The sequence below is a fragment of the Podarcis vaucheri genome, assembly GCF_965113315.1.
Source record: "Podarcis vaucheri genome assembly, chromosome: 1".
NCBI classification, from domain to species: Eukaryota; Metazoa; Chordata; class Lepidosauria; order Squamata; family Lacertidae; genus Podarcis; species Podarcis vaucheri.
This window is the reverse complement of record NC_138759.1, coordinates 118557482-118582673: the sequence shown is the minus strand read 5'-3', so window position 1 is coordinate 118582673 and position 25192 is coordinate 118557482. Positions and strand designations below refer to the sequence as shown.

General features: G+C 49.5%; 2 protein-coding genes and 1 long non-coding RNA gene across 4 annotated transcripts; 2 read left to right on the top strand and 1 right to left on the bottom strand.

Annotated features, from left to right (window-relative positions):
- Positions 1-2292: 2292 nt before the first annotated feature.
- On the bottom strand, positions 2293-6747 carry EVX2 (even-skipped homeobox 2; the record flags this gene model as incomplete). Its single annotated transcript, XM_082215332.1, has 3 exons — positions 2293-2967; positions 4591-4841; positions 6315-6747. 3 exons carry the CDS (start codon positions 6745-6747, stop codon positions 2293-2295), a joined length of 1359 nt encoding a protein of 452 aa, XP_082071458.1.
- Positions 6748-9719: 2972 nt separating this feature from the next.
- On the top strand, positions 9720-11352 carry LOC309532096. Of its 2 annotated transcripts, none has more exons than XR_014219595.1 (2): positions 9720-10042; positions 10667-11352. It is a non-coding gene; the product is annotated as an uncharacterized lncRNA (long non-coding RNA). The 2 variants fall into 2 exon arrangements; XR_014219596.1 differs by having other exon boundaries at positions 9720-10155.
- Positions 11353-19931: 8579 nt separating this feature from the next.
- HOXD13 (homeobox D13) lies at positions 19932-25132 on the top strand (the record flags this gene model as incomplete). Its single annotated transcript, XM_082202693.1, has 2 exons — positions 19932-20961; positions 22564-25132. The coding sequence occupies 2 exons, from the start codon at positions 19932-19934 to the stop codon at positions 22812-22814; spliced, it is 1281 nt and encodes a 426-aa protein (XP_082058819.1). The 3' UTR covers positions 22815-25132.
- Between the last annotated feature and the right edge of the window lie 60 nt (positions 25133-25192).

Genomic DNA, 25192 nt, shown 5'->3' with positions numbered 1-25192 from the left:
AAAACTCTACAGTTTATGTTCACTGAACAGAACAGACTTCAAAAATCATTTCCTGAATGCCCATTATCATAACGCAGAAAGAACAGAATAGAACGCGGAAATGAAAGAACAGAACATTTTTTAAAACAACAACAACAACAAACCAAAAACTCCAGTGTCTTAAAAACCAGAAGAATTTCAGGACTCTTATTTGAAATATATATAAATTAGCGAGAATGGATGGGCTTGTGTCTCCCTGCTTTCACACCGTACACTCAGGGCCTAAATAAGCAATAGCTAGTTATTTGAGGGCTTCAACTCTTCAGAAAAATCTCATTATGTGAAGAGTGAAGTGGCTCTGAGGGGAGCATTATGGAAATATCCGTGTTTGATTTAATGAGGCTCTCTTCACATTGGTGGAATATCAACGGAACAGAGGAAAAGTCTACCCGGGGCGCCCGCGTTACCAAAATGAAAATTGGCAATTGAGATGATAAGAACCGCGGTTTCCTTGTGCAGAATCACTTCCAAGGTAACAGATATAACATTAAATAACATACATTCTTTGCACCAAGAACAATGTTTTATGTTCCAAGTCTCTTATCTGTCTCTTCTAATGACTTCCCTTAGCGGGTTGTTAGTACTTGACAGCAGGTCTCCGCGCGGGGAACTCCCCCCCCCCCATTCCACATTCAAAGGAGGTCCATCAGAGAACATGATTGGCAATTTTCGTCATAATCTGCACATTATTAGCATCAAAATTGACACGGCAGTAACACCGGGTGTGTTTTTTTTTAATGTGCCTTTCTTCAAGTTCACGGAAGTCCCTCCAGGAAGTAGCAAAAGGGGGTTGGGTCTCTCCCTCCCTTACCCCAGTGGTGGTTTGTCAGAGCCAAAGGCGTGTGACGAAATAATACCGAGAAACATGATTTCCGCCCTCCTTTGGATTGAGTCCTTTCTTTGCAAATTAAAGTTTCATTAAAAAAAAAAAGACACGTTCGTTTGTTTGTTTTTAAACTTAAAGTACCCGGAAGGTCAGTGATTCGAGACAATGCCTCACCTGCCAATAAAGTTTCAAGTATTTCCCAGATAAATCGTGGACTATGGTGCTCGGAAAGCAGGAAGCTAAAAAATAATAATAAAAAATAGAACGTAAATCCCTCGCCCTGTTTCCTGGACGAGTATTGCTGTCAGTCTCACACTCCCTTCTCTTTTTACTGGCCCACCATCAGCTTTTACCGCCCTCCCTCCAAAAGAATAAGAAGAAAGTAGCCAGCCTCTTCCAGTTCAAGAGGGCAGGAGCAGAAGGAAACCGTAATAAGAATCGCGTTTCCCCCTTCCTCTTCTCCTATAAAGCACCCGGTTTCTTTGCCCATCAGTCGCCACAGGCAGTGGCGTAGCGTGGGTTGTCAGCACCCGGGGTAAGGCAAGTAATTTGTGCCCGTAACCCGTGGATTTGCGCCCCCTAACCCTAACCCCCAGATGTTGCGGCCGCCCCCCCCCCTGCATCCCCCACGCTACGCCACTGGCCACAGGCATCTCTGTGGCAAATTTCTGCTGGGTTTGTGTGCTTCGTCCTCAGCCAGATCCCCTCTAAATGCAGGAATTGGGGTTTGCCTTTGATATATATATACTGTATGTATGTATGTATATATATATATATAGGTTTGTTTTAAAAGATGCCCAAACAATGCGTTTGGGTTGCACAGCTGGCACAAGCGCCGGCCTTCGAGATGGTTGCTACTAGAGCAACCATTGGCCATGCTGGCTTAACCCGCCAGGTCAGCCATCCTTTCTGCAGAGGACCAATGATAAGGTGCTGCTTAGGTATCCAGCCGTGCTAACAACCGTCGGCTGCAGGTCAGAGGCGCTCAAGAGCAGTTCCCATTGCTGCCAGCAGGGGGAGCGAGACAGCACCCTCCGGAGCTTGGACGGCTGCATTGAGTGCAGAATGTCTAGAAACGATCATTCGCCCATCCTAACAACTGGGGGTGCTTGTTGGGTGTGAGGAGGGGGCGGGGGAGAGAGGAAGCACAGAATGTTACAAGGCCAGTATGTTTGGGGCTGCTCCCCACACCTTCGTCCTCCAACCACCCTCTCCCAGCGGCCATCTTTTTAAATCAGGGCCGTGAGAACAACAGCAAAACAACAATTATTAATTATAGCACTTAAAAAAGCAACACCTTTTTGCTAGAGTTCCAGTGTATGCCCCCCTCCCCTCCCCTCCGTTGTACAAAACGGTTCTCTTCTGCCCTCGGCCACCCGGGCTCAACAGCGCCTCCCACTGGCCGCCGGGGTGGGGGGGCTGGCTAGTTATCTGGTCAAGGCGGCCTCCTCCCGCTGGTCTGGGGAAGGGACGGCGGTCTTGCTGAGCACGGCGGCCGAGTAAGGCAGGAAGCCGCTCTCCGAGCGCTGCGAGGCGGCCGCCGCCGCCGCTCCGGCCGCGGTGCAGGTGAAATCCGAGCCGGAGGCGCGCGATCCCAGGGCTGCCGCGGCTGCGGCCGCCGCCGACTGGCTACTGTGGCAGCTGAGGCAGGAGCAGGGCGCGGAGCCGGCCGGAGGAGCCGTCGAGGCTGCGGCGGCTGCGGCCGCGGCTGCAGCTGCAGCGGCCGAGGCGGCGGCGCTGCTGTTGAGGCCGGCTGCGGCGGCTGCGGCGGGCGACTGGTACAGGCCCGGGTGTCTGAAGCTGCACAGCAGCTCGGGCCGGGAGTAAGGGTGCGAGAGGGCGCGGAAGGTGTCCAGAGGGCGGATGGAGGTGGCGAAAGGTGAGGCGGTGGCCCCCGACGCCGCAGCAGCGGCCGCGGCCGCCGTCACCCCGACGTGCGGGTAGTAGTGCAGGGGCACGTGGGAATGGAACGGGTAAGGCAGGCTCCCCGTGGCCGCCGCGTGGGTCATCATGTACGTGTAGAAGCTGGGGTCCGCCGGGTGGGGCCACGACATGGCCAGCCGCTGCCTCTTGTCCTTCATCCGTCGGTTCTGGAACCACACCTGGTGGAGTGCGGGGGAAGGGGGGGAGAGAGGGGGACATGTGGGGCAGCGAATAGGGAGGTGGGGGGGACACACAGAGGATAGGACGGCTTAGAAACGGCAGCAGATCCACAGCAGCGCGCCACGCCCCCTCCCTCTGCCGCGGGGTCAGATGCGAAGCCTGGCGCAGCCCTTGCGCCACGAGGCGCAGCTGGCAGTGCTAAGCCGCCTCCTCGCCAGGGACATGGCCTAAGTTAGGTTTTCGAACCAGCCTTAAACCTCCCCAACTTGGCTGGCCCGCTCGATTCAGGCTCTTCGCCGGGCTCCGCGCTTCTTCCGTTTGAACTTTTAGGCCGCAGAGATATGAAAATGGCTCTTTGCCCCTTCTTTGCGCGCCGCCGGGGTCGGGAAACTTTCCCCTGCCGAGCAACCATCTCTGAGAAACTACCGTGGCTGCGCTGTCTTCGATCTCAAAAATGAAACCGTTCCCCCGCTCCCATTCCGTATTAAAATATAATCAGGAATGTCAGCCCTCTCTTATTTCAATTGACCCTAACTGAATTCAGTGGGAGCACTGGGTTGCTGTTTTTTTCAAAGTTATTCATTTTTAACAAACCTTTTTTTAACAAACCTTTAATATATATATATATAAATGACCAAGATTGCAGATCAAGTTGCAAACCCTTATCAACGCTACATTTATTTTCAACGACCAAAACAGGCAGTAAGTCTCCATATCTGCTTATTGAAAAGGCTGAGAGTTCTGCCCACGGAAAATACCCTTTGCAACGAAATATATGGATGTTTCTGGTCTTCCGGTTTACCTTGGCTCCCTTTCTGTTTTTCCCATAGCGCACTATATAGCACGTGATTCGAAACCATTCATTCGGAAACGATTTGGTCCGGCTACAGAAACCAAATGTTCGTGTGTTTTTTCAAAAACCGTAAAAGCCAAACACGGTTTGATTACTGCAAACTATTAAGGCTTCCATTTCTCCCGATTCTTTACGGTATCGAAGGTAGGGCCTTCTCACCTCATACTGCGATCCTAGGCACGTTTACCCGCGAGTAAGCCCAGTGGAACATAGTGCGACTTACTTCCAATTAAACACGTCCAAGGACAGAGCGCAGCCATTTGCCTCTATCTTCCTCTCAGATGAGGTAGAGAAGAATCAGCAAATGGAATAGAAACCATCTGAAGGAATAACGGCGTGTGATCCATTTCTAAATCGACTCGAGTTATTAAAAAAAAAATATGTTTCATATTAACTGCCTTTCTCCTATTTTTTATTTTTTAGTAAACCTTTTGAAAATGCGAGAAACAATGGAAAAAGACTGTCTATCCCACAGGGGGCGGGGAGAGAGAGACGAGGTTAAAAATAGCTAAACAATCTGGTGGGAAGAGTGGAATTCTCTGCTCATTTATCTGGTGCCTTTTTCCTATTCTGCTTGGCCTTGAAGAAGCGGAGGAGTCAAACGCGGCCTCTTTCGCTGCCAGCAAGGCGCAGCTGGACCGAGGCTCGAGCTCTGGTGGTTTAAGAACCCGAAAGAAAAACAGGGAGCGGCGAGCGCGCAAAGCCAGGAGCCAGCCGGCAGCCTCCCTCGCCTCCCGCAGCCCCGGCTTGCCCTAAGACACTACTGTACCTTGATGGTAGTCTCCGGCAGGTTGAGAGCCGCGGCCAGCTCGCACCTCCTGGGCCGAGAGACATAGTTCTCCCGGTAGAACTCCTTCTCCAGCCGAGCGATCTGCTCCCGGGTGAAGGCGGTGCGGTACCTCCGCACTTGATCCGCTCCGGAGCTGGAGTTCCCCAAGGCGCCGCCGCCGTGCAGGCTGCTTAAACTGGAACCCGAGGACGAGGTGGTGGTGCTGGGCGTGGAGCTGCTCTCGGAATATCCTACGGAGCAACAACAATGACAGCAGTGAGAAAGCATCAAAGAGCGATGGCTCTTCTCCAGGAGAAGAAGGGATGAGCTGGCGGGCGGGTTTCAACCAAGCGGCAGGCGCCGCTGGCAATCTGGGCTCTCCCTGATAATTAATGCTGGCTGTCATGGATACAAATTGCCGCTGTTAATAGAATCAATAAAAGTTTCTTTTCTTTTCTTTTCTTTTCTTTTCTCTTTTCTTTTTTTAAACACGGCTTCATAAGCAAACTAGACGCCTTCTTGTGAAATAAATAAATGCAACTCTCTCTGTTCTGCGGAAGAAATTAACCGAGGAACAAAGTTAAGGCAGGCGTTTTCCTAAAAGCGTCCCTCCAGCGGAGACTTCTCTCGTCTTTTCCTGTCCCTGCTTCCCTTTACTTTTTATTTCGTGGGAACCAAATGGTGTCCCTTAAAACCCAACGGCGTGCCAGTTCGCACTGTAAGTGAATTTCCTCGCAGGATACCTTTGGGCGAAAGGTAAATAGCACCCGCGTCCTAGAAAGATTGATCTGTGATTATAAATTTGCAAGTTGCCTCCAGTTAGGATCTATTACCTAACGGACACTTCGAAAAAGTTGCTACAGCGCTTTGAGAGATTACGCTGTATTAACTGTAGGATCGAAGTTAACAATGCCCAGAGAAATACTATTTTGGCTTGGGGGTGGGGCGGACATAGCGGGAAGGAGAAACACCTAATGCATTAAAAATAACGATAATACATAACTGCATTTTTAGTGAAAGCATCAAACAGAAAGTCAGACAGACACACAAAAGAATCTTCCTAGGAATAGAAACACGCACTGGACTCTGAATGCAGCCTCTAATTGCCGTCTGGAAGAATCCCCATTATGAGCTGTATTTTATAATTACACAGTACCAAAATTGCGCAAGAAACACCTGTCTACACACTCCGTAGAGAAACAGTCTGGTGTTTTTTTTAATAAATAAAAAACCGGTGTAAGTGGCACTTCCTTCTCCAAAACAAACAGGAGAAATCTTGTGGAAGATATGCCCAGATACACTCAGAAGGTGTGCAACGTTTGGTGGTCACAAATACACCATGACAGCCCTGTTCACTTTGGTATAGATTATAGAAACTCGGCGTGCGGGAGTGTGCAGATAAGACTGGAAATCCCTTTAGCACCCTGGATAGACTGCCTGGTCTTGAGAAGCACCATAACACGCCAAAAAGGCTTCCACATTTGAATATCCATATTGTACCTGCCTGTTCCATAAAGCTGACGATCCCTTGGTATTTAATGCGCTGCTTAAAATCCTGATCTTCTCCAGGAAAAGCTGGAGGGGTTGTCAGGGTGCCTTGGATTTCTCCCTATCTCCCCCCACCCCACCCAAGTTCTTACCCCAGTAAACGCCCGCTTTGGATTGGGGTGGGGTGGTGGCGCCGGGGTAGACGGGGAGAGAGGGAGAGAGAGGGAGAGAGTTACCTTTGTTATTGTTTTCCTTCAGCTGGGAGGAAGTGAGGCTGGCGGGGGAGCGGAGCGCAGAGCAGCCCACCTCCACGTCGCTGTTCATATCTGCCTCTTGAGCAACTTCTGAGTAATGGCTAATCTTCTTCCTCCCTTCCGAGGGAGGCAGCTCCGAGGTGGCGACGCCGACGCCGCTTTCGCCGCTCTGGTGCTGAAGGTTGAATAAAGTGTCTATTTCGAATTTCCCTTTGGCAGGGATGTCCCCTAAAGAGGTGTGCAGAGAAGCGGAAGTCAGTCTCGGGCTCAGGCGGCCGCCGTGGGGCGAATTTTCGAGGGCCTCCAATACCACGTTGCCAGCCGAGTCGGACAAATTCGCCAGCCTTTTGCCAGCCGTGGGGCTGTGCAGCCCTCGTTCCATCAGGAGCATCTCTTTTCTTATTCTTTCCATCATCTCTCAGCTCTTTTCCCCCCCTCCTTGGGAAAAAAAGTATATATATATATAAATATATATATATGTCAAGGTTGCAAAGGGTTCGTCCTCCTAATGATGAGCCGTGCAGCAGGGGCTAATTCGCATTCAGCCCGGCGAGTGTCTCTAAATATTATTATTACCTCTTTTGGAAGGGGAGGCGTAAAAAAAAAAAAAGGCGAGATGCAAAAGCGAAGGGAATGACTGGTCAAAATGACCCATACATCCTTCCTAGCCCCGAAATGTCATTCATCACGAATAGGGAGCGCTCGTCATTAAGGTACGGATGACGCTGGTCGAATAATCATTTATTGTAACAGGTTTATAAGCAAATAAATACAAGCTCCTGTCAACGGATAATGAAGGCGGCTTCGGAGCAGACAAATAGATCCAGGTAGGGAGGCAGAGGGAGAGAAAGAGAGAGAGAGAGAGACCCGGAGTGAAGAGAAGAGAGGCGCTTGTCCTTTGCTCGATCAGATCTTGCATGGATTGCTCTGGGGTTTGGCCTCTGGGGTGAAATTGACAGTCTGATTAATAAAACGAGCTGAGCAACATTTCCCCCTTCATTTAGGTGCATCATTATGCTCTGATTCCCCCCTTTCTTTCCTTTCCCCCTTTTTGCTTTTGTGTGTGAGTGAGAGAGCGTGTGCGTGTGTGTGTGTGAGCGCGCGCGCGCCTCTTGGCTTCTTAGCTCCTAACGATGCAAGCTTCTTTCTCGTTTGTCCTCCTCGGACAGAAACACGGGGGCTAAATGACAGGGGAGGCTTTGATTTCTAGGGAGGAGGGTTTCTCTCGCTCTCTCCCTTAAAGAGAGAAAAGCTGCCAAGGTGTGTGTGTGTGTGTGCGGGTGCAAGAGAGAGAGAGATCCCCCATTCAGTCCTCTTTTAATCACCTTTCCTTCCTATTTAAGAAAGCAGGCATCCAAGACGTCCCAGGAAGAAATCGACTCGCCCTTTCCACGGGGACAAACACACACACACACACACACACACACACACGGACTTCCAGACTTAAATAACTATTTCTGCAGATACATACCAGCCCAAAAAGAGCATCTATCGCGAGCTACAGTCTGTGCGCGCAACCATTAAGAGTAATCCGAGGGGATCTCGGCGTTATTTCCTTAACTCATCCACAAACCATATATATTTGTGTCTATGTGTGGTGGTAGTGGGCAGGCGTGCGGGGGGTGGGTTTTTTTCTTTCTTTCCATAATCCTGTTTATTGACGGAACTAGTCTAAAGTCCTTCCTTCGCCTCTGGCTCAAAATCCTCTCCCTGGTGGAATGACGGGAAGCAAAAACAAAAGGAAAGAAAAGTTCGGCGGAATCTTAAAGACATGATTCAAAGCACCAGAGAGGAGTAAAAAGAAAAATAAAAAAATAAAAAAATCCTTAATATATTCGTTCAGTCATTCTCTGCCTAGATTTTTCTCTCCAACCTTCTCCACCCCTTTTAAAACGAAGCCCTGATATATATATTGATATATATATATAACGCTTTTGGTATATATATATACATACATATATATAAAAGGCCTGGACTGCAAAGGCAAAGAGCGAGAGCCGCCATTCTCCTCGCCCTCTTCCAACTCCCCTTCCAGCCAACCTCCTTCCCTTGTGTAAAGTTACCTGCCTCTCCGTTTCCTCCCCTCTCTCTTTCCCTCTCGGTTCGGAGAGATTCCGGGGAGCAGCCAATCTCTCTGGGCGCCCAGCGGGACGCGGGGGGCCGCGATTCGCCGGCCCTTCCTCTCGGAAACTCTCTCTCCGGCGAGAACTTTGATGGTAATATAATGACGCCGAGGGCAAACGAAGATAAAGCCGGCTGTCATTAGCATCCTGGGAGCACCTCCTCGAGAGGTACAGCGCCCAACCTTTTTTTCCACCCGAGGAAAGCCTTCCTGTCGGGGGTTTCCCTTCTCTCCCCACTCTGCTAAAGTTTATATTTCTGGCTGGGGTGGAATCCGATGGAAATGCCTCTCCCGCGATACGGTAACACCTCCGCCACACACACCTAGAAAAATGCACTCTTCTTTCAAGCAGAGGAGTGCCTCGTGCTTGATCTGGTACAAAAAAAGCTTCCTTTGAAAAGAAACAGGGAACGCCAATGTTAGGGCCCGATCCAAACTAAACGAGCCTTCAGCCCTTCTGCATACTCACCTAGGGTCAAGCCCCATAGGACTGTCAGGGGCTTTACTTCCCAGTAGATGCGCAGAAGCTTGCGCTCTGAAGCGCTTTCAAATCCCGTTGATTCCAACAGTGCAGAGCTAAGCAGGTCCGCCATTAAAATGTGTTTAATTTCTGACTTAGACGTGCTTTTAATGTGCATGATGTTGACCCATTTCTCCCAGATGTTGGGTGTACCCTGGATAAAGTCCAGGGCTCTTTAGCCAGAGGGCAAGTAAAGGGCATTGGTGCTCTCACTTGCGCGCCCCCTGATAAGATCCACTCTCACTGTGCCTAGGATGGTGTTGCCACGGATTTCTGAAGAACACCTGGATCCTACGTAATAATTTCCCCTAAAGTGACTCAGAAGTGTTTGTGTGTGTGAGAAAAAGAGAGAGTAGTTTGGTCCAAGATCCTCTTAAAGACTTCATGGAATATTAACATTAAATTGATCCTACACATAATAGTCAGATTTTAAAAAATCCAAACCCCCAGCTCTGTGTTAAGCTCTGTTGTTGCAAAAGCAGCACCGTACCTTCAAAACACATATTTAAAGCACATTCCTCCCATCTCACAAAGAATCCTGGGAACTGTAGTTTGCTAAGGGTGCTAGGAATGTCAGCTCTGTGGTGGGCAAACTACAGTTCCCATGATGATTATTTTGGGGGAGGGGTGTGTTCTTTAAATATGTGGTGCGCAGCCATTCCGAGAGCCCAGCGGAGCCTTAACGTTTATTACGTCATAAGCTTTCCTGCACTCGAGAAGCCAGAGGAATCTAAGCCATGAAAACTTCCGCCACGACCAGTGTGTTAGTCAAGACTCTTAACCATAGAATTGTAGAGTTGCAAGGGGCCACCAGGGTCATCTAGTCCAACTCCCTGCAGTGCCCAATATGGGGCTCGAACCCACGACCCTAAAATTAAGAGTCTCTTGCTCAGTTACTGACGGAGCTATCTTCATTGCTCTTGTTGGGTCCCCCCCCCTTCCCAGGTCAACTGTTCGAGATCGGTTGAGGCTCTCTAAGGGGGTCTGCTGTTCATTAAACCCCATCCAACCAATTAAGGCGAGCCTTCGGTGGTTCCCCGAAGTGCGAATTTCGCTGTAGAAGCCTGGGTGCGTATTACAACAGGAAAGCATGAAAATGGCAAACAAATTGGAAACAGAGCATGCGCTTGTCCGTGGAGGCATTTGAGAACAGGATCTCCTATTACTGAGCAACATTCAAGGTGCAAAAATTGCATTTCTGTGCGATCCTCTATTGCTGCTATTACAAACCCCTCCCTTTCTCAAAAACACACAAGGAAGTAGAAGCGGATAACGGTGCGGTTAGGAATTAACCTCTTCCTGTCTGATTGACCAAATGCCCCTATCCTGACAAGCGTCCCAGAGCCCACCCGGTGACTAAACTACGACGACAGCAGCCTTCTGCTCTCTGGCAGTCACTCTCCCGTTTTAAACTGGAGCAGAAACCAGTTCCGAGTTGTTGTTTTTCTGAGTCCACACAACTCTCCCTCCCTCCCGCCGTTCCTCTCTCTCTTTTGCTGGGATCCTATAAAAATTGCACAGAACTTGGAATCCGCCAAATTTCGGCGTGAACGCTCTTGACTGTAGACTAGGCCTCCGAGTTTTGCATATCAGAGGATCGCCAGCAAAAGAAACCCTAATAATAATAATAATAATAATAATAATAATAATAATAATAATAATAATAATTACTATAAGAGCGATGCTAAACAGACAAGAAACACCGTTTGGCTCTGGGTTGGAGAAGACATGCATATCGATTTCCGAGGAAGCTTTAGCCACCGCGTGGGAGTGAGTAACCAACCAGTTATAAAATGGGAAGCGGAAATCTGCGGGCGGCTTTATTGCTGTCGTTTGGCGCCCCCATCCGTTTTCTCAGCGGCGTTAACACGCGCGATATAATTATTTTGCTTCTTCTCCTGCACCCCCTTTCCTTCGCCAGCCTAAAATCTTCAGAAAACCGACATCTTCAGCACCCACTCCTAGAATCACGAAGCCCCCCCCCCCACCTCCGAATTGATTTCCAACCCAGCCGTCTCCTGGCCCCTTCTCCTTTCGAGGAAAAGAGCTGCGGTGCCGAGCGCGCGTTTGGAACTGAGACCCTTCAGCCGAAGGAGGGCTGCAGTCGTCTGGACTCCCCAACTCCCCTTTATTAGTGTTATTTTATATTTTGCACCTTTTAAAGAATAGCAGTCCTCGAGTTTATGTGAGACCTCTTTCAAAGTTTGGCTCTCTTCTTGTGAGAGGGGAAAGTTTAGTGCGCGCCGTAAAAGGCAGTTTAATAATCATCAGCTAAGTAGATATTGCGTAACGACGCCGACCGCAGCCAATGGCAGCTGGTCATTACTCTCCAGAAAGAAAGCAAAATAATACTAATAAAGTCGTTATTTGATGTTTTATATTCCTAGACAACTCGATTAATGGGCTCGAAGGCTCTTTAGAACTATTCTTCGTTTAGGAAACTATTTCTGGGGGTTTAAAGTTGTTGCTCTTGTTGTGTGTGTGTGTTTTTAAAGACATTTTAGAAATGGGGAATGTTAGCAGACAAATGTGCAGGGCTGGTTTTGCTTGCACCGTGTTGACTCAGTTGTCCTTATAAGTTTTATGTAGCTGCTGCGGCCTGAAGCCAAGCTTTAAAATAACCCCCTCTCAAAAACTGAGCCCTGAGACATCAAAGAATAAGCGACCCTTGTTTGTTAACTTTTAATTGAGGAGGTCTCATCCGACTTAATTGAAATGGAGCGCAGGTTTCAAGTGGGACCGAAAGCCCCGGCAGCTTTTAAATAGTCGAAGTGTTCATAGGAAGGGAGGCTGAGTAAATATTTGTTTCCCGTCTTTACTGCGGGTCCTTTGAGGTGAACTGCATAGCGTTGCTTCTGGAGCAGGTAATAAACAGGGGCGTCCCCGCAGCGGAGTCTCCACACAGAAGCCTGTCTTGGAAGTTCTGGCTATGTTTACATCTGTCTAGACCCTCCAATGCCAGACCGTCTGGGATGAACTTGGTTTCACCGCGAGTGTCAGCAAGAACAGGACGGGTCAAACAGGGGGTCAAGCTCGCTTGGGTTTCTCTCAACCTCGGGAGGAGGGCGATAGGTCAGGTGCTGCCCCCGCCCCAAGAGGAGAAACCCGCGCCTTCTCCGTGGTATTATAGGGCGCTCTTCGCTCGTAGGATTTTTAACATTCACCCCTCCAGGGTCCCGATAACGTTCAGATTATGTTTCTGCTTTCTCGTTTCACCACCGGGGCTTCAATTCTCAATTTATTCGCCAGGGGCTGCGCGTACAGGAGCGCCCGTGGGGATGTGTAGGCGCACACACCGGCGCCAACCACAGCACGCTCACAAAGTATAGGCGCAAAGGCTGCGCAACGGTTACGAAGGACGCTGGTATATGGGGAACATCGGAGCAGCCCACTTGTTTAAATAAATAAACAAACATATAAAACACACGCCCAGAAGTATCATATTTATTTATGTTTGCATATGCATCTGTGTGCGTGTGTATGAGTGAGAGAAGTAGATGAGATATATTAAAAATATGATAAATATAGGGAATCCAGAAACCAGTAGTAGAAGAAGAAGAGTTTGGATTTGATATCCTGCGATATCACTGCCCTAAGGAGTCTCAAAGCGGCTAACATTCTCCTTTCCCTTCCTCCCCCACAACACACAGTCTGTGAGGTGAGTGGGGCTGAGAGACTTCAGAGAAGCGTGACTGGCCCAAGGTCACCCAGCAGCTGCATGTGGAGGAGCGGGGAATCGAACCTGGTTCACCAGATTACGAGTCCACCGCTCTTAACCACTACACCACAGTAGAATAAGTAGAATAAATATCATTCGCATCTGGGACAAGGACCACACGCAAACCTCTCCCACCGCCTCTCCAGCCACTCGGCCTGTCTGGCACCCCTCCCTTGGCTTTCTCCATACACACACATATACACCCCCCCCCTCTTATTTCTCTGTCCACTTCGTGCATCTGATGGAGAATTCTGCCCTGCTTAGGAAAGCCACCATGAAATTTCTGAAGCGGCTTTTGCTTCCTTCAACACTCTGATAGTACAATGCAAAAAACAGCAACACCCAATAATATTGCAAAAGCAAAGACTCCAAGTGGAAGGCCAAGGTAATCCAGTTGATTCTCTGTCCTTTTCTATCCTGCAGTGCCTGGAGGAAAGGTTGAGGTTTGGTTGACTTATTGGAAGACAAAGGATAGAGAAGAATTTCTAGCATCTCTCTCCCCAGCCCTCTTCCTCTTCTTCCTCTTGCAGTAACCGAGGTAAACTTTGAGGCTTCACGTTTCCTGCTAGCAGGACAGTCGAGCACAAACCGGCGCCCACCAACATTCCGAACCCTTACAGGAGAACTTGTAGGGCCATCTAGTGGTCAGGTTTGGGTACTTCCGGCTTCTAATGGAATGGTTGGAAGAAGGTCCAACTTCAAATAAGAGTCTTCCACCTCAGTTTAAGGAAATAAGCCGTAGATATGTATTTGTGCGGGCGTGCATGTGCACAGACACAGAGAAAGAGAGACGCAGAGCGTGTGTTGAAGAACTGATGCCGAGGAGTTTACAGGACTTCTGCGGAAACTTAAAACTGCAATCCCATCAGGGGTGCCAACTTGAATAAAACATTGGGGGGGACACACACAGGTAAGCCCCGCCCCACATAATCGATCGCACACCCCATTTGAATGCCAATGCCGATCAACTTTGGGGGGGCCCTGGCCCCTCTTAAATATTTTATTTGGCCCTTGGGATACACATTGGAAATTTCGAGGGGAAATCCCGATACACAGTTACCTGTGAGAAAGCCCCGCTGAACTCAGTTAAGTTTACTTCTAAGTAGACGTATATGGGGCTGCACGATTACGCTTCTCTATTAATGCGTTCTGCAATAGCAGGCATTATCCTTGGGTTGCGTGCGATCCGCAAACATTCAGATCCATATCCATGGGAAGTTTTCGTGTTGACTTCTGTAGGACGGGGCTCGCACTGAACTGGGACCTGCACATCAGCGAGGGGTCTAATGCGCTTCGGGTACGTGCTAAAGAGGGTTCTAATATATCTTGCAATGCTTACAGATGGAAACCGGTCTTAATCAGCAAACATTTTAGCTGAATTATACTGAGGTGGGAATAACTGTATGGCGGGGTAGAAAGCTGAGATCCTATACACACACACGCGCACACAAACCCTTTAAGAACTAAAACGTTAAAGAAGAGCACTGCAGGATCAGGCCCGGCATCCTGCGTTCTCACAGTGACCACCAGATACCTATGCGAAGCGCTCTCCTCTCTGACTCTTCTGCTGATATTCAGAATAATGCTGCCTCGTTAAACGGCACCAGCGTTCTGGACCAGAGTGCGCTTCATCAGGTGTATGGAATGTTGCCCAAAGTTCCCAGGTGAATGCGTACACGTGGGTGCACTTGGGAACAAGCCCCGTGGTACTCAGTCGGACAAACTTATGAAGTGAGCATGCATGGAACAGGGGTATTGCCAATCTCTGCTGTTTTCCGTCACTTCTCCCAGTTCAGTCTGAGTTACCTACCTTAACTGCTAACTTCATGATTTGCAGGCGAACTTCAGTTTGAGGTCGCAATCAGGACACGGTCCACCCAAAGCCGTTTATATGAGAGGCTGAAGAGGGCGCTGACTTCTCCCCTCGAAATGAAGCGGCCCTTTGGCCGGACAGTAACCTGGGTTGATCCACTGTTGATATGGCACAACCCCAACAAGTAAAATGGGATTTGTGAAGTTAGGCGGCTTTAATTTTGGAAACCATTCCTAAGTTCCCTTGAATTCACCTGAGAGAGATCCAAACACTTGAGAGGCTTTCCCATTAAAAACCAGCGGGTTTTGACACCGATGCGTCTTGCACCGTTTTACACCGTCAGTTTTGCCATGCCCGCGTAATCTGGTGGTACACCTAGAAACGGTCGGTGTGGACGCGCCTGCCTTTAAAAAAAAAAAAAATCGTTATTCCTTTCTTTAAAAATCAGGATTGCTGATGTCAGCCTACAGCCACTTGCTTGGGCACAAACCTTACTGAAGTCACCGCAGCCTTCTTCTTAGCAAGGATGTATAGGATCGCTCCGTAAGTCATAATTCAAACATTGTAATATGTATGTGGCGGCAATATATCAGTGACACAAGATATGTAGGAGCTGGACCGCTCGCTTTTCTTCTTTACAGTTGTCTGTCCAATATACAGTGGTACCTCGGGTTAAGAACTTTATTCGTTCCAGAGGTCCGTTCTAAACCTGAAACTGTTCTTAACCTGAGGCGCGCTTTCGCTAATGGGGCCTCCTGCTGCCGCTATCGCGCGATTTCCGTTCTTATCCTGGGGCAAAGTTCTTAACCTGGAGCAACCACTTCCTGGTTAGCGGAGTTTGTAACCCGAAGCGTCTGTAACCCGAGGAACCGCTGTAGTACAATTCAGTTACACCTTAGCGGACTGGAAGTTTATGGAAATAGAGGTAGTGAAAATCCTAACCGCTTCAGAGGGCGAATTCTGCACTGGATTGCAAATAAGTAAACAAATAAACAAATAAGCAAACAAACAAACAAACAAACAAACACATGAGTGGGGTAAAGCAACCATATATTTACAATAGTTCTTCCCCCTCCACCCCCCTTCCTTTCCCTTGCTTACTACATTACTGAGGGCAATCCATCCTTTCTCATACAGGAGTTGATTGGGGGGGGGGGGACTCAGCCGTTTTGCGCAAGTAGGACACAAAATTTGGTCAGGGTGGAATCCCTGAATCAGATTTGCCGAATAAACGGAATGACCTTCCTGCGCTGGTGATGATAACCACTTGCACCGAAGTAATAAATATATTTTAAAAGTCCCATTGACATAATTCCTAAACTAACTTATCCGCAATGCATTTTAAGACGCGGGTGATCGAAATTAAGGTCAAGACTTTTCATAAAGAAGATGACTTGGCAGCGGGGAGGACATTCGATCCTCTCTTGCGCACGAGGTTATCTGGCTCGGGTTTTTGTTGCGTGTCCCAGCAAGAGGCTGCGCTTCCGGGTCCACTCACTTGGAAACGGGTCAATTTAAATGGAGCCATTGGGAACTTGTGCTTAGGAGATAAAAGCCGAGGGATGTGGTCGGGGTGGGTCGCCGAAAGACTTAAAACAGCCTTTAATTAGGAAATGGCTCTGCATAGCGATTGGATTAGATCGCTGCAGATATTAGGGAGGGAAAATGAGGTAATTTCTCCTCGAAGCACAAATCACAGCTTCTTCGCGGGGTGTGTGCGCGTTTCTCCTTTCCTAGGAAGCCCCTCGTTCCTTTCACTGCGTCCCCAACAAAATCGTTCCTTCTGATGCCTGCGCCATTTGCAAATGGAAAATGTAAGGCAGATATGATGTCAGCTGCACACACGTTGACTTAATGCCAAGGGGGAGAGGGAGGGAACGGAAAGGGATTCCCGAAAGGGGGTGTTGCAAACGGAATAAAGCTCCGCCAGTATGCCCTGGTGCCTCTTCAAATATGCCAGTCTTGTTAGACAAGTTGTTTTCCGAGCATTGCCGCCGCCTCGTAATCTCAGCCAGCCATCCCCATTCTTTGCGAGCGCAGAACCATAGGTCAGCACGACCCGGCCTGTCATTCTACAGCAGTAACCTGTGGATCATTACAGCGGCTGTTGACTCCTCTGGAATGAGCCTCAGCCGCAGTCGCAGCAACAGGTTTTGCTCAAATGAGAATGGCGGCAGGGTGCTTTTCCTACCTACCTTACAAAGTTCCTTTGCCTGGTTGACCTCATTGTTTTGATTCCCATTCGCGGTCTCCCACACCCGCGTGGTCAGACCCTCAGTTCTCCCCACACCTCATAAAACTACCTTATCACCTCGCTGGAATGGATGAGGTCAAGCCGTGTTCGGGGATTGTGGAATGGATGGTTCCCCAAAAAAGTGCGGGTGCGGGGAAAAGCTCCCCCAACCACGACCGCTGGCAGCGACGATCTCTCCTGCAATGAAAAACGCTGAAGAACGTATAGCAAAATGATAAGACACGATCCAGACACAATTTAACGCTCTGGGAAGCCCAATGATCCCATTGGAGGAAAGTAACCCTCTCTAAGGAAGACTGCAGTCCTTATGTCCCTAGGACGAAACACCATTGAACACAATGGGAAATATTTAAGTGCTAGTAAATATTGCCACCGAGTAAGCCGGCTGAATCCTTTTCAAAGGCCTACCTCCGGCTGCATCGTGTCCGGAATGTATTTATCCTACTTCTGACTCAAATGTTGAGCAGGATTGCAACTGTGTTACATAAACACCTTTATCCTAAGCGCGTACATCCAGACAAGCCGTAGAAAGGCTGCAGCTTGAATTTGGTGGCAACCTTATTCTGTTCCGATATTTCTATTATTTCGGAATATAAATGTTTCCTTAACTGTATGCAATTAAGAAAGAAAAAGGGGGGGGTGGAGTTCAGCTGAGTAGATTTTTAAAAAAATTAAAAAATACGTCGTGCCCTTAGTAACCACTTCCTAATTACCGACTCTCCTTTACACGTCCTGGAAACAAACAGAAATCGGGTTTAGACAGGAGTGAACTTCGTGACCTTTGTCAGTTTCACTTACTGGCGGGCTCCGTTGATTAGGAGGATCGGCAGTCAGTGAAGTTAAGCAATCGAGACTTAATGAACGTGAACTTGTGTTTGCTCCCAGCCGGTTGCTGCTGTCGTTATTGGCACGGCTTTGTCATTCCTCGCTCTTGCCTCGGAAACTGCCAAGAGTTATTAGGAGGGCTGCAAACCATGGCGAATAGACCTCTCATGACCCGCCCGGCCGGTTGCTGCTTCCATTTGCCGAGTGATTCTCAGAAGCCGCGGCTGCAGGTTTCTTTCTTCTCCTGTTGCACAAGGCGGCCTCTTTCCCTCGTCGCGAATTCTTTTCGGATCCGAAGCCGAACCAAGCGCCTGTCCACCCACACCCTTTGCCCGAGTCTTTTCGCAGTCCTATTTTAGCCTTCCTGCTTGGATATAAATATCTCTTTCCACTCAGGGGGAAAGGAGTCATCCCCCTTTTCCTTACAATGGTTTAAGCACTTTTAAGACATGTTTTAAGACTTGAGTGTTCTTTAAAAGCATTTTGCCGTATTCCGGGGATTTCTCTTTCTTACTTTCTTCCTTTCTTCCTTTCTTCTCCTTTCTTCCTACCTTCCTACCTTCCTTCTTTCCTATTCTATAGCCTGCTGATAAGTTCCTACAACCAGAAAGTCCATCGACCAGGGAGGGTAAAATAAGCGAGGGGGTTTATTCGATTCTGTGCGCATCTAACACCCCAGACCCGCATATCTGCGCGATGCTCGTGGGAACTGCAGCTTAAACAGCGGGCTTTAGGAAGATCCCCGGCAACTCCGGAAAGCCAAGGGGACGAAGTAAGGCTGCTAAGGTTACATTTACCGGGATTTACTCGCGGGCAACCATGCCTAGGATCACAGCTGAAGCACAGCGGCTCGATCCTACGAATTTTGTCTCTGGAGTAAAGTCCCGGGGAGATTTGCAGCCACGTAGGTCGACTGCGTAGAAGCTGATACTGAGTTCAACGGGGCTTGCTCCCAGGTAACTTTCTGAGAATCGAGGTGTAAGGAAGGCGTAAACAGAGCCCTACCTCGCCCTTAAACCGCATAAATAAATAAAGAGCTCTGGCACTGTTTTCACTGTATGAAACCGGTGCGCACACTCGCGTTTTAACTTTTCTGAGCTCCAGCTTCTGCTCAGCAGCAGGAAGAGTCTCCTTAATCTTCACCCTCTTGAAAGCTGCACTAAAGAAGCCCGACGAAGAGACTTGTGACACCCAAAAGACAACTCTTTTGTTGCTTTTAGCTCCAAGAGACCCAGGGCTGAACCCATCTGGAAACTAAGCAAACTCACCGGTTCCTTAGAGCCCAGTGATTCAAATCCAAAGCCCAAAGCCAAGCCCAAGCCTGATGCGGGGATACAGCGGGCTGAGAGGTAGACCTGCTGCCGTTTGTGCCTGTGCAATACAGTGTTGCTGTGCAAAGATATGACTATCATACAAAATACATGTATAATGTTATGCGAATTAATGCATAATGTCCTCTCACGCCTATACACGTTCTCGTGCTCTTAACAGTTAAGTTAGGCTGCAGCTCGAAAGTACTTAGTGAAACAAATTGGGGGACGGGGAATTAATGAAACCAGTGCGACTTACTTAGGTGCAAACTGGGTTAGGATCGGTGTTCAGCTTCAAATCGTGGCGCCACCGGTGCATTTCGGACAGGTTACGCTTCAGGAAACTCTGGTAAGCACCTCTACCATTAAAACCCCATTGAAGAGTCCAGTTTGGGTCGAGGCATCAGAGGAAAGCCGAACTAGGACAGATGAGCTGTTGTTGAGAACATTTCCCCCCTCAAATTCACCGCCTGGCCTGGGCGACCTGGAGCTGAGAACTATGTCCACATAACATTTAAAGGCAGCGTAGATAGGGTATATATTTCCCGCCTCAGTCTCCTCCTTTATCTATGAATAGATAATTCTACAGAGGTCCTATCCAGGGCCGAAATGTGCGCGCGCGTGCGTTCTGATATTCTGTAAACAGGATCCCAAACTGGAATTTCTCCTTGTGAACTGGTTCGAAATTGATGTCAGCCCCCGCCCCCCTCGCCCGAGGTTGTCAAAGAGAAGGACGGAGGGGGAGGGTGGTCGGCATTTATTAATATTTCAGTCTTATTCAAGCCCCTCTTTCACTGCCCCCTCCTATTAATCCTCCTCTTCTCCACCCCCGCCTCCCAAAAATAGAACAAAACCCCTTATCTGAGAACCGCAACTACCTAGGGAAACAAAGTTTAGAGAGGGAGAAGAGAGGAGGTGGGAGGGAGGGGTGAGGTCTCTCTCTCTCTCTCTCTCTCTCTCTCTCTCTCTCTCTCTCTCTCTCTCGCAGGCTCAGTTTCCCGGTGGCCGGGTTACCGTCACGTGGGCGTGAGGAGCCAATGGGGGCTCCCTGCTGGCCCTCCCTGCGAAGCCAGGCGCCGCGTCCCCCCTCCCAGCGTGGCCTTAGTTTTTATAAACCATCCCGAGCTGGGGGCGAGCGAGGCCGCCCCGTCCAGCGCTCCGTCCCAGGCACCAGTCGCCCCGGCTACGGTGGCTTGGCGCGCCATGAGCTGCTGGGGGCCTCCGCCGCCGCTGGGCCGAGGCGAGGAGGAGGGAGGCCAGGAAGAGGAGAAGGAGCAGCAGCAGCAGCATCGGCGGCGCGCCCGCCTTCAGCGAGGCTCTTGGGCGCAAGCAGCATGAGCCGCGCGGGCAGCGGCTGGGAGATGGAGGCGCTGCGGGCAGACGCCGGCGGCGGCGGGAGCGGCGGGAGCAGCAGCGGCCGGGGCCAGTGCCGCAATTTCCTTTCGCCGCCTGTCTTCGGAGCGGCGCCGCCGCCGTCGGGTCGAGCCGCGGGTCCCGCCGCCTCCTCGGGCTTCCCCTACGAGCGCTCGGGCTCGTCGGCCGGGGCGCGCTCGTCGTCGTCGTCGTCCGAGGCGGCCCCTTCCAAGGACTGCTCCAGCGGTGGGCCCCCGACGGCCACGGCCGCGGCCGCCGCGGCAGCCGCGCTCGGCTACCACCCGGGCTACCACCCCTTCGGCAACGGCTACTACAGTTGCCTGCAGCAGAACGCCGCGCTCAAAGCCTCCCCGCACGCCGCCTTCCCCGTGGAGAAGTACATGGACGTGGCCGGCCTGGCCAGCACCAGCGTCCCGTCGGGCAGCGACGTCTCCTCGCGAGCCAAGGAGGTCTCTTTCTACCAGGGCTACGCCGCCGCCGCCGCCGCCGCCGGCCCTTACCAGCACGTGCCCGCCGGCTACCTGGACGTGGTCTCCACCTTCGGCTCGGCGGCGGGCGGCGAGCCCAGGCACGAGACGTACATCTCCATGGAGGGCTACCAGTCGTGGACTTTGGCCAACGGGTGGAACGGCCAGGTGTACTGCGCCAAAGACCAGGCCCAGGGCTCCCACTTTTGGAAGTCCTCCTTCCCAGGTACGGCACGGCCAGGTGGTGATCGCAGCAGCAGCAGCAGGAGGAGGAGGAGGAGGAGAAGGTCAACCGGACAGGAAGCTGACATCTGGGAGAAGTAGCTGCCCACCTAAAACCACATGGAGGGGAGGGGAAGGAGGAGAGGAGGGAAAGTTCCTCCAGCTGGTTAGCTACACGCTAGACCTACCAGCAGCCAGAGAACGGCCTGCTCTCTTTTGCAGCTCCCAGAGACCCTCAAGGAAGCCCCACAGAAAGCCGTGGAGCGGCTGCCTTAAGCGTCTGAGCACTCCATATTCTCACGTCTTTGCTCCTGGGCTGTAGAGGTCTCCGGCACGCCTAGCCTGTAATCGCCTTGACTTTCAAAAGAACTTCCTGCCTAGTAACTTAGACTTAGGTTGCAGAGAGTTCTGTTGAACTCAGTGGGCATTATCTTCCCAGTAAGCCTGTTCGACCCTAGGGTCCTCTGAAATCTATGGGACTTGGTCTGCAATTCTCCTACCCACCTCCCAGAGAGAATATTAGACCCATTGAGCTCAATGCGATTTACTTCTGGGTAGGATTGTACTATTAGTGCAATCAATGTCATTATGTAGACACTGTCCGTACAAAAGCCTCACGGCAATATGTCGGGGTGAAAGCATTTCCTTCCCCCAAACACCCCAGACCTAAAACCCAAATCCAGGAAAGTCCCCTTGGCTTGCATTGGTGTGTGTGTGTTGTGTGTGTGTTTTAACTTCCAGAAAAGGCATCGGAACGAGTTCCACTATTTATTTCTCGCCATTTATTTCTGAGCAGACTGGGTGAGGATCTCAGCCCTGCAGCCTGATCCGAGGCGTATTTTCTCGGATGTAAAGCCGCCCCTCACCCTTTACGTTACTCTCTCAGAAGAAAGTCCCTCGCGGGCTTCTTGTAGCCTTCAGCTTTGAAATAAAATCAGATCCGCTGGAAAGTAATCGGAGGGACTGAAAGCCGGAGAGGAAATGAGTTGAGGATTTGAGGGAGGGCGGCGGGGGGGGGGGCGACGACTTCTGGCCTTAATGAAGACGGGCCTCTCCTAGGCTGGCCGTGATCGTTTTACTATTGTTGGCTGCTGCAAACTTGCCCCAGAGCCCTCAAGCCGCGGGGGGCGCGGAGTATCCCGTGTCACCCATCGCCAGCCACATGCAAGTCAAGCAAGGAAGATATTTCGAAGTTGCAACTTAGGAACCTGTGTGTGTATGCGCTTGCTTGCTTGCTTGTGAGCGCAAGTGTGCCTTTCCCTTTTGAGCCATATGCACTTGAGGAGTTAGAGTAAACAAAATAAGAAATCTTCACTCAAATAGCTGCAAACCAGCTCTTGCGTTGCATTGTCTCCAAAGAGAGTTGTCGGCCGTTAACTTAAGGCATAAGTACAGTAGTACTGAAGAAGTGTGCATGCACACGAAAGCTCATACCAAGAACTAACTTAGTTGGTCTTTAAGGTGCTACTGGAAGGATTTTTTTTTATTTTGACTATGGCAGACCAACACGGCTACCTATCTGTAATAAGTAGTACTGTAATGGTAAATAATAATAATAAATTGTGTTGTTTTTTTAAACTTGCCCCTTGGTCTCCTCTTTCCGTAGGGGACGTTGCACTAAACCAGCCGGATATGTGTGTCTACCGACGAGGGAGGAAGAAGCGCGTGCCTTACACGAAACTGCAGCTCAAGGAACTGGAGAGCGAGTACGCCGTGAACAAGTTCATAAACAAGGACAAGAGACGGAGGATATCCGCGGCCACCAACCTCTCCGAGAGACAAGTCACTATTTGGTTTCAGAACCGCAGGGTCAAGGACAAGAAGATAGTCTCCAAGCTGAAGGACAATGTCTCCTGATCCGGGCCCAAATCGTGGTGTTTTTTTTTGAGGGGGGTCTATCTCTATCTATAAATATATATATAAATATATATTAATTGCAAACCATCCACTATCGGCTCAAAAGGACTTTTGGAAAGACTTGAAATATATTTAATATTTCCCCCGGGGGGGAGGGAGGAACCTTGTTGAAGTACTTATAGGAAAAAGGTTCGCAATTTCTTTTTCGGATTTACTTGCAAGTGTTAGATTTCCTCTCCCCCTCCCCCCTTAAAAAAGTCATTCTCCTTCATTGTATTTTGGTAGGTTCTGTTCCCTTCCCCTTCCCGCGAGGCCTTCCTGAAAAACCGCTAAACTAGCCTTAAGAATATGCCAAGTGCTAAAAGGAGCTGGTGTGATTATAGATAGATATATATAATCTATCTATATATATAGTCTATCCTTATCATCAATCTCCCTAATTTTCATAATGGACCAGAAGACAATAATTATGTGCAAGGGAGTTGTGATGATGACGTCAACGCCAAGATAAATGAAGTCGAGGGTCGCCACTGACCTCTGACCTTAATGTGAAATTACTTTTTAAAAAAGAGGACTGCATTTTTCCTTCCGTCTTCTCCGAAACCGATCCCCATTGAGCTTAAACCGGAGTCAGGGGGTCCCAGTTTTGAAGACCTGCCGTTTCAGGCTTAAGCAAAGTCCATTTAGGGGAGTATACACTGTAGAAACGAGTTCGAAATTCGCCCCAAGTCCACCTGTTTAGAATGGGGCGGTTGTTAGGTTTATAAATAATCTTTTTGAAACAAACAAACCCCAAAATGCATTGTGATTCGGTAGCCCGCCTCCCACACGTTTGCTGCGGGTAGCCGGGGGGGAATAAATCGGTTGCTTTATGTACAGTCAATGGAGTCAGATTTCCTGCAGTAGTGAAAGGCAAGATCCGACCGAAAGGAAACCTACTTTGCGCACGGTAAAGTTAGTTCCACTAAGTCTTGTGTCGGTTTGCTACCATGTATGCTGGGTTATTGGAACTAAACGTGGTTTTTTACGTGCTTTAAATTTTGGCCGGATCCTGCCTGCAATTTTTTAGGGGGTGCGTGTGTGTGCGCGCGCGCGTGTGAAGTGGAAGTGATGTTGGGTTGCTCGCTGTTGCACTCGCACGCAGTCTGCAAGCGAGGCTTAACACGTAAGCTCTATTCTATTATTGTCGTACTAAGAGCTAGGGCACCTCACGCGCTGGGCTGAATTCCCAACTTAGTACAGTGGCCTGGAGTTCCGGGGTTTTTAAACCGACTGTGCCTAATATGTTTAGTTTGTATAAAGGTGTGTATAAATCGATGCGTATTTTTATATAAATATCGGGACGTTCTGTTAACTCTTCTGTTTTGTCTCCTCCTCCACAATCACAAAAAAGCATTCGCTTTTAACCCTTCCTGGGAACGGACAGGCTTCTGCTCAGAAGAGCTCGGTGGTAGCTTTTGTTAACTACAGTACATGAAACGGGTGTTAGTGAAAGAAGCAATAAATGACAAAAAATAGGTTATGGGTTTTTTTTAAAAGAGTCCTAGTACGTTAAGTAGTCCCAAGAGTTTGGTGTTTGATTTCCTCTCCCAGTTGCAACAAGAGAGTGCGCATAATCGAGCAAAAATTCCAGGCGCCGCGGAGGAGATACAATGGCGAAGTATCTCTTTTTCCAAGTGCGTTGTTGCGTCCTAGCACATTTGCGCAAAACCTCAAAAAGGGAAACTCGTTTGGCGCCCGCCTGGTTAGAGGCGAAAAGTTTACTGTGGAGTGAATCTGAATGCGACTCCCTGTTGTCGCTCTCCTTTCTTTAGGTTCCAGTAGGAAACGAAAGCCCTGCGACCCGCACTCCTTCCTGCTGCTCCCATACTTAAACTGAGACCTAGTGCTTCGCTCTACTTTGCTTTGGGATACATGCAGCTCTTTAACTCACAGGCTGATGGCGTCGTTGAGGAAAGCGCCAGGGGCAGGGAGAGAGTGATCTGTTTCTCGAATGGACTTCAAGGGACTTAAAGCTACACAGCCCTTTGGGGAGAAGCCCCTGAACTCATTTAATGATAAAGGATCATTGAATCCAGTGGGCGGGGCGGGGAAAAGGAAGTATTGAACTTTGGCCCTTGCGTTTCAGAATCGTTTCCCATCCTGCTCTCAAACTCTTGCTCTACGGCTAACTTTCGTTTTTACTTGGTTAAAAGGCTTGATCTCACGAGCTGTTAGACATGTTCCTCCTACACTACCCCGAATAAACGGATTTATTTATTTTCGATGCCCAGAGGGAAAGAAAACGACGTGTGTGTGCGTGTTTGTCAGAAAGGGCCTAAAAAGAAAAGAAAAGAAAAGGGTCTGTTTTCAAACAGTGAGCGGGTGTGATGTTGGGG